The following is a 9203-nucleotide window of genomic DNA, read 5'->3' as shown; positions in this document are numbered from 1 at the left end:
CCATTCTCCCCTTGCAGGCCCCAGCACCCCCAGAGGGTAGCACCCACTGGGGTTTGGGGTGGGGAAGGGATGGGGTGAGCACCATGGCTCTTTTGTCAGACCCAGGAAGGAGAGGGGGGCAGCTACAGGATGTAGGGGGGTGAGGAGTTCCCTCCGGAATCTATCCCCCTCCTTCCCTCCCCTCTGCTTGCTCAGCTCCTGCACATGCTCAGTGTGCCCATGAATTGGGTTGGCTGGGGGAGGGCATTGACTGGCACCCCCATTTAAAGGGCCAGTGCCATCAGGCCTGTACCCAACAGGGGCAATGGGACACGGCCACCTTCTTTCCTCATACTGAATTACTTCACCTCAGAAGCCCCTTCCCGACTTCCTGGCAGCTTCATCCTGCCCCCTCAGCTCCTCTGTCCACCCCACCACCTCTCATTCCCTGACCCCATTGCAGGCAGGGTCTGTCCACCAGACACAGCAGTTTCCACCTGGATTGGGGGATTCCTGGATGGGGAAGAAAAGAGGATCCCAGGCCAGGGGACGCAGGGGTGCTGGGAAGCTTCTGCAATCACTGTTGTGAAAATATCTGCCTCTCTGGCCCTCCCTCCCCTGGCCCAGGTGACCAAGAAGGTCCTGGAAAGCCAATGCACACGTGAGAAGTAAGGCACTGAGCATTCGCTTGGGAAAGGCCTGGGGTGGAGAAGGGAGTGTGTCCAAGCCTGTCTTCCCAGGTGAAGGGGCTATGTGTGTTGGGGGTGGGGGAATGTTAACTGGAAATTAGGTCACCATGGTGGGGTAGGGAGAAGCCCAGGCCTCAGGACCAGGCAGCCAGAGAGAGAAAGAGGGGAGGCAAAATGAACCTGTGCCTGGCCACCACATGTGGCTGAGCTGCCTCTCCCCAGTACTGAGCCTAGAGATGACCCAGCTGCACCCTGGGGTGGGGGTGGGGGGCACTGATATCAAGGAACCATATAGGGTAAGGGGGTGACACTGACTCTTCCTCATGAATCCCTTTCAGACCCTCCTGACACTTTCCCAGCTCATACCCTCCTCCTTTGTTTTCTTCTTACTCTATCCTGTCCCCTACCAGCCTTGGGAAAATTAACCCACCTGGGTGCAGCCCTGACCAAGAGCCCTTCAGCCATTGTGTGTGTGTGCTGGAAGTGGGCAGGGCCAGCTGGCAGCTTCCTGTCTCCAGGTTTCTCAGCTTCTGAGCCAAGAAGGGCCAAACTCCTCTCACCTGTCCCCTCCAGTGTGCAGCTCTTTCCTATTCAGGGACACAGTGGCCCAAGCCACCTCCTGGACACACCCCTACCACCCTCTTCCTCGACACAGCAGCTACATCCATCCCCCAGCACCCACACACCCATCCCCCCAACACACACTTTTCTGGATTCTTCTCTCCCCTCCTAGTTACTAACACACACACACACCTCCTGGTAAACAATCTTTGTCCTGGCCCCTGACCCTCCCCCTCCTCGCTCCCGTGGGACTCCTTGTTGAGGAATGCAGCAGCTAGGAGGCCACCGAGCCTGCCCAGGGGCCTTTGGGTCCCTGGCTAGCATCCCATAGGGGAAGGCAGGCCTTGGGCCAGCGTTTCTGGAGTCTGGAAAGCCACTCCCTCTGAGTCTTGGGTTTTCCCATCTGCAAAGTGGGGACAATCCTCTGGCCTTTCCTGACAGAGCTGTCCGGGATCAAAGGGAAAGAGGCCAAAACCCTTGGCCAGGGTTCCAAGGGCAGACCCCACAGGGATACGAGATTTTGCTTTCTTGAAACCCATTCCTTCCTACAATCTGTTCTCTCTTTGCTTCGTTGTAGAAGGCGCTGAGGCCTGGGTGTGGCAGGGCAGAAATGAAAGCTGTCCTGGCAACACACAGGGTTCATCAACATTTCCATCTAGCAGGTTCCAGGCCTGAGTCCTTCTCTTGCCCAATGTGGCCTGTCAAGATGAGCCTTCCTGGAATGGAAGCTAGGCCAGGCTGGCCAGGCCTCTGCCCCTCCCTCTGCACGGTGACAGAGCCAACAAAGGCTCACTGGTGAGTTGACTAACTTCCCTCTCCACCACCGCAGTCTGACACTGCAGACCAACAGGGGTGCTGGGAAGGTGATGGAAGAAAGAGACAGGTGTCTGGGGGTGGGCGGGTCTGAGTGTGAGGGGTGTACGAGCTCGTTTCAGAGCCTAACAATGCTGGCATGTTGGTGATATTTGCATCATCCAGGCTGACTCAGCCCTCTATTATGTGCGGACAGGTGAGGGGCTCACCTCAGAGGGAAGTAACCATACAGGTGATTAGACTAAGAGAAGCAGGATGCGCAGATGCATAGCCAGCACCTGGAAAGCCAGGCTACCAGCTCTGCTAAGGATCGATTCACTGCCCTTCTCTACCTCTTGGGCTTATTTTCCATCAGGAGAAAACTGCCCTTCAGTGCTTGTAAGTGTCCTTCCAAGAGGCAAGGGGGCAAACAGATGACTAACCTGCCCAACCCCTGGCTGGGAGATGTGGGAGTGGGGGGTTGTCAAGGGCAAGGAGACACGGGGCACCCAGACTTCGTCTAGCCCAACCCTCTAAAGTGTAGGGAAGATAGGGAGAACAAACCCTGAAGGAACCCCTGGACTTTCTCCAAAAGTCCCAGCCCTTTCTCCTCTGGAGAAATCTCCAGCTTCTCCCATTGGTCTGGCATCTTAAATCAAGTTCCCACTGAACCCTGGGGCTCCTGACTGAGTCCCCCCACCTCTGCATCCTCCTCTAGAAAACCTTCAGAGCAGTCTGGAGCAGAATTCAGGCATCCTGGGTATCTTGATAGGTCCTCAGTGAAGAGGTCTGTTGTCCTCCCGGGCTTGGGAAAAGGGGGCACTGGGACCCCACTCCCAAACCTCTCTGGGATGAATGTGCTTTGATTCTCAGAGCCCTGGTGAAATCAATCCCAGCCACTCACATTTGATTTCACCAGAACCATTTAATTTCTTCATGAAACATAAGATGACATCAAAGAACAAACTGCGGAAATGACAAGGTGGACATCTGAACTATTTGAGCTGTTCTCATGAGGCACAGGGTTGTTGAGAGCGGTTCTCATCTGCTGCCTGCCTCCGTGAGACCCAGCTGGCCTGAGTGTATGTGAAATGGGACTGTCTCCTTGGGTCGACACGACTGGGGGGCATCCCTAGGTGCCCAGCTCCCCACTGCCTCGGCTGCCTTCTCGGTTCCACATCTCGTTCTCCTGCCGAAGCCGCTGGTTCTCCGTCTGGAGCCTCTCTACCTCGGCAGTCAGCTCCTCCACGTGGCGACCAGGCTGCCGGCCGCGGCGCTCCTGCAGCTGCTGCAGCCTCCGTGTCTCCTCCTCGGCCTGCGACAGCCTCCGCTCCAGATCCAGGTAGTCTTGCACCAGCTCCTGCTTGCTGCGGCCCTGCAGGCTCTCAGTGTGGTAGCGCTCATAGGCCTCAGAGAAATCCCTCTGCTGGAACTCACCATGAGCTTGGCCCCGCCTGTCACCGTCCCCAGCCTCATTCTCCCCACTGGGGCCTGGGTGGGAGGCCCCACGAGGCACATCCAGGTCGGGATCCGCAGAGTCTCGGTCATTCATCAGGAACTGGGTGGTGTTGTAAGGCGCCACGGGCTGGCCCTTGGCAAACATCTCCTCGCGGACCTGGGAGGCCCTCTGGCTCTGCCTCTCATCCCGCTGTTGCTTCTCAGCCCAGCTCAGCTCTAGGTAGGGTCGCCAATGCCGCTTGCGCTTTGAAGGCCGCCGGCGGTGCTTCTTCCGGCCCAGTGCGGACTCCACTGAGTAGCCCCTTGGGCTCTGGGTCCGGAGACCCCTACTCTTCCAGCCCAGGCCTCCACCAGCCCCCATAGGATCTTCCTCCTCTGAGGGGCTACTCTCCATCCGGGGTGTCGGGGGCAGGGAACCACCAGGCTCATGAGGCTCAGGGGGTGTTTCTGGGCTCCCAGGAGCACTAGAGATCTAAAAAGAGAGCATGAGAAAGGATAGATCACAGCCAGCTTGTCCCTGGTGGTAGAATCCTTTCCTGTCCCCCACTGTCTGAATCTGAACTTTCCACACCCAGCTAACTTGGTCCTTCTGTAACTGTCGCCCTTCTGCCACCATTTGTTCGGTTATGGCTTACCTGTCTACTGTCTGTCCCCCAACCGGCCCCAAGCAAACTCACAGGCAAGCAGGAATTTCGCCTGGTATTTCACTCTGTAATTTCAATACCTAGAACTGTACCTGGCACAGAGTAGGCATTCAGTATATACTATTTGAATGAATGAATGATATAGGAAAGGAGAAAAGCAGGATGGAAAGTGGCTCCTGATGCATTTGCTTGCTCAGATGCCCAAAAGACATTTGCTCTTCCCTCTTCCTAGAAAGCTTGTCTTTCAGACAGAACTGGCTTCATGGGCAAGCAACCCATGCAGTTGCACAGAGGCCCCTTCCACTTCAGAAAGGCCCCACCCTTTGCTTAATGCACTGCTGTCATTGTCTTGAATTTCTTCATATTTTTTGAATCAAGAGTCCTTTGCACTGTGCCCCACAAATTAGGTAGCTGATCCTGCTTCCAGCTTTTTGGATAGCCGACTCTTTTCTCCTTTAGGGCTTCGTTCCAATGTCACCTCTTCATAGAGGCCCTCCTTGACCACTCTATCGAAAGCAGCCCGCCCATCTCCCTTCCCCACTGACTTCCCATCACATGACCCAGTTAACAGCCCAGGTCAAATTTAGCATGGCACCATTCACCATCTGTCTTCCTCCTCTAAGAATGTGTCTTGTCTGTTTAGTTCATCACTGCGTCCCTATGCACGGCCCAAGGTAAGCAGTACTTAACAAACACATGTTAAATGACATAAGGCCCAGAAGAGAAGGGGATCCAAAAGAGATTAGAACACAAGACTCTCCTTTCTGTCATTCTAGGGTGAAGAAAATAAAGTACATTTATTCCAGGCAAAAGCTGGGGCAGGAAAGAGAATGGACCATCCAGGTCAACTTCCAGTCTTGTAGCTGAGAGAATTACAGAACTTATCTAAGAGGTGGAAAAGATTCTGTCACGAGAGTGTGTGTGTTCAGGGCATCTGGTTATCTCTGTCATGGTGAGGGTGGGAGTACTAAGTGTGGGGGAGGGGGAATGAGTTGCTCTAAGTTTGTGGTTTGGGGCGTTCTAATAATAACTATAATACTACCACTGGTATGTTGTTTTGTAATGTGCAATATGGTTCAGAGCCATCTGAGCATGAGTCCATACAATCATGGGGTATGTCAGGGAGATGTACGCAGCCCTGTGAGCGCTAGAGGTATGTTACTTGTGTTCCGGAGACTCTGAAGAGAACCTCAGGGGACAGGAAGTATGTTAGAGTGCGTGTGCGTGTGTTGTTTGTTGTTGTATTGTTACTTCACCGGCAGGGAGATCATCAATCAAGGGCGACAGGCCTTGTCTCCATAAGTGTCTTGGGCCAAATGAGACAGAGCGCTGTCCCAGCTGGGAAGAAGCAAGGCTGCTGGGAACTATGAGGCAGGGTGTCTTGTTTGTGTGTACACAATCATTCACCTGCTCCCCACCCTCAGCAAATGTCCCCTAATGATCTTGCCCCTCAGCCCCGCATGCTGCCTCCTTCCTGGAGGCTTGTCCCTCTACCACTGTTACCACTATTGCAGGTGAGCTGTTTGACGGGGGGGGAGTCCTTTGCCCCTTCTGAGCCTTCTAGCCTTCACATGTCGTGAAATCCAAATTAAATAAATCCAGGAAACACTGGAAGTGGCTAGGTAGGATGAGTCAGAGAAGCTGAGTTCGCTCCTCAACTATAGGGGGTTGTGGACTGGGGGTGGAGAATGGGCAAGGTGGAGGCAGTAAGAAAGCGCATGGGCTGGGGGGGTTGGGGCTTCTTTGCTAGATCAGAAGGGGACACTCTGAGGGCCTGATGCAATCTGTCTCTCCTACTCTCCTGGGTGATATCTTACCCCCCACCCCATCCCAAATTATGAACCAACTGCTCGAACTATTTTCCCTGCTTCAGACTTGGTTCTCAGCCTGGACAAAATGCAAGGCAGGGTTCTGCTGACAGAAGGCCCTAAGTTTAAACCTTGGGTCTTTTGCTTGCTGGCTGCATGATTCTAGAGAAAGTATTTCAGCTCTTAGAGCCTTAGTTTCTTTGAAATAGAAATAAAAAAATCCTACCTTGAAGGGCTACTAGAATGTCATGAAATAGCACAGATGTAGCATCTGGCGTATTGCCCAGCACATAGTAGGGACTCATTTAAAAATACTGGTTTTCCAAATCTGCCAACACATCTTAGATAAGAAGCTAGGATCCCAAAAGGCAAAATCCACGTTCATGGCGCTCAGGCAGTCGGGAAAGGAAGCTTACCTTGGCCTCCTCCAGGGCTGCTGGTAACTCTATTACAGTAGGTCTGGTTCGGAGTGGCCACCTTCTTCTGTTCCAAATCTCTCAGCAGATGCCTAGTGACACCTGCTTTAAATAACAACAGAAACTTAAATCCTGAAGGAGAATTCTCGGGAAGACTCTGGCTGCCCAGGAATTTTTTTTACCAAGGCAGCAGCAGCCATTTTGTAGCACCAAACCTGCACACCCTCATTTTCAAATGAAGGCCCTCTAGGCTGCCTCCACACCCTGGTTTTCACACCTCTAACCAGCAAGGGGCAAATAGGGATTAAGAAGTCTTCTTTCCAGTCCTGTTTGTTATGCTCCAGGCCAGGACTTACATCCTATACTGTTCTCCTAGAAATCACTGAGGTCCAGACTGCCAACTGGGGAGTAGGGCCAAGGAAGGGGTGGGGCAGAGACTGCCTGAGGTCAATATACAAACAGCAAGGACCTGGAGAGGCAGGGAGTGGAGTGGGGCAGTGGCTCCAACAAGAAAATATGTAGCAAGCTCAGGAGAAGTGCTTTCCAGAGGCCTCAATCTTAACTGCAACCTCCAGTCTCCTCCCGAGGCTGGGCTCCAGAAGTCAATGTTTCAAGAAACATGGCTGGGCCTGGGCTGAAGCTGGGACTGAGACCTTTTCATCTACAGGGCCTGGCCTGCCTCTCTCCTTCCTCTCAGGATACGGAAACAGAGGAAAGGGGAAGAAGTCTTCGCACTGCACGCAGCTGAGAGGAATCCCAACTGGGATAAGGATGGATTCCTTGGAAAAGGAAAAATGGTGCGGGAAGGAGGTTTTACAAAGGCGGAACTGACCTATTTGCTGTTAAGGGCTGTGCACACGACTACATCTGTGTGATCGCCTGTCTGTGCAATTCCCAATGCTTCAGCCCTACCTTTTGCTGCAGTTGCAGCAGCTCTGGTCAAGTCGCTCAGGCACTAAAGCTGGGGGAGGGCGCAGCCTGATAACTCGGCGCCTGCTGGGGATTGTAGTTCTTCTAGCCTGGAAAGGCTGACCAAGATCCTGTCACGTCAACAGCCACACCAAGAACTCCAAAACCCATCTACCCTTGAGCGTGTGTCGTCCCGCGCTCACCGCTGCCTTCTTTGATTGGTCAATTCGTCTGCCAATATACTCACTTTCGTCAACGATTAGCTGTGCGGAAGCACAACGGGATCCGCCTCCAAAGCTCAATTAAAGAGTTCATTGATGGCGTTAATCTTTACTAGGCAGAAAATAAATCCGGCTGAGACGGGAGGGGCTTGGGCGCGGAGGGATCCGCGGCCCTAGAGGAAGGCGACGAGAAGGATCGGTGGCCGCCGCCGCCATTTTGGGCTGGGAGGAGGCAGCGGAGGGACTCGCTGCGCAGTGAGAGCACCCCATGGGGGGTGGTCCGGGCGCGGGGAGAGGCCGGGCCGAGTGGGTTGCCTGAAGTGGCGGTGCCGGGAGACGGCGGGAAGTGGGACCGGGGACCGGAGGGTTGAAGGTTGGAGTCTTCCCGGCCGGGCCTGGTCCTCAAACCGTCCCGGCAGCCCTGCAGCCTCGCCTCTCACGGAGGGCGGGGTTCTTGGGTAATAACTTCGTGTTTCCCGAGATCCCAATTGGGGAGAGACTGGGTGAAACGACTCTCCTTGCTCTCCTTTCACGGGGGCGCAGATCTTGAGGCCGAGCTCTGCCAAGGTTCTTTGCTCAGCCCCATTCGGTCTGGGTATGGCGGCGAGGCCCAGCGTAGCGGGACCCGCACTTCGACGGGCAAGGTGGGGGCGACGCCAGATTCCAAAGACTGGCGCCTCGGGGGAGGGTGGAGGTCGTAGCCCTGACTGTGCGTCCCTCTGGCGTGGCAGTGAGCTGGAGGCTCCGAGATCGGAGAGCCAGGTGCACCCACCGTGTCGTCCTTCCCCCCCACCCATACACCAAGGCCATCCGGCGGCCCGGGCTGCAAAGAGGAACAGCCTTCTTTCTACTGTAACAACCACTAATTTTCCCTGGGACCAACTAGATGGGGGCACGTAGAAACCTTCATGAGCCCCGTGCTTGGAAATTTCTGAGTGCTCTTGCCCTCAAGGTTTATCCTATCCAGGCCCCGATTCTTGGAACGGTCTGACCTCACAAGTCGCCAGCCACTTTGGGAAACGCCAAAAGTGTGCTGTTTCACTTCTCTTGAAAGTTTACATCAAAGGGGGGGGGGGTTCCTTTTACAGGGTGGGGACACAAAATAACTTAAGAGTCGCCATGGCTCTGGGAATAAAAATGGAGTGGCCCATTTCAGATGCTTCAGGAACATCTGTTTGCATTTTGAAATCTGAGCCATAACTTTTACCAAAACTTTTGGAGAAATGTCTGCCCTCCTAGAGGAAAATACGAACTAATTCTAATGTAGTCTGTAAGACTACAAATTCTTTCCAGTTTAAAGAACTTTTCTCCACAAACAACTAAATGGGAGTATTTTGTCACTGGTGCATTGTTACTAGGAAACCTATATGTTGAAATTCCAAGTAACTGAAAATCTCTAATGTAGATACTAAATGCTACCAAAATAGAAATTGCACTTTGGAGCTATTTCACATAGGTGGAGTTTGGGGGCCCGGGAAGTGGGGGGATATAAGGGAGACCTGCTCTGAAAAAAATAAATACTCAAACTTAGGTTACAGCTGTAGGGGCTTCTTAAAGATTGAAGTTTGATGTGAAATTCTTTTCTTGAATTGCAGATTAAACCATCTCTACTGCTCGAAATCTAAATTGAGAGAGATTTACAGCTCAGGAATATCTTAATTTGTTGCTAAAATGTCCATTAAAATCATGCCTAGGTGGACTCTGAAGTAGGCCAGTGACTGGGCAG

The 9203-nt window shown here is 53.3% G+C and overlaps 1 protein-coding gene across 1 annotated transcript; it reads right to left on the bottom strand.

The window, feature by feature from the left end:
• Positions 1-2940: 2940 nt before the first annotated feature.
• On the bottom strand, positions 2941-7693 carry HEXIM2 (HEXIM P-TEFb complex subunit 2). Its single transcript, XM_033090153.1, is given in 4 exon segments — positions 2941-3951; positions 6348-6378; positions 6380-6449; positions 7591-7693. Coding segments are annotated over 4 exon segments (1002 nt in total). The 3' UTR covers positions 2941-3153.
• Between the last annotated feature and the right edge of the window lie 1510 nt (positions 7694-9203).

This window comes from Rhinolophus ferrumequinum, chromosome 21 (assembly GCF_004115265.2).
Source record: "Rhinolophus ferrumequinum isolate MPI-CBG mRhiFer1 chromosome 21, mRhiFer1_v1.p, whole genome shotgun sequence".
NCBI classification, from domain to species: Eukaryota; Metazoa; Chordata; class Mammalia; order Chiroptera; family Rhinolophidae; genus Rhinolophus; species Rhinolophus ferrumequinum.
This window is presented reverse-complemented; position numbering and strand designations above follow the sequence as displayed.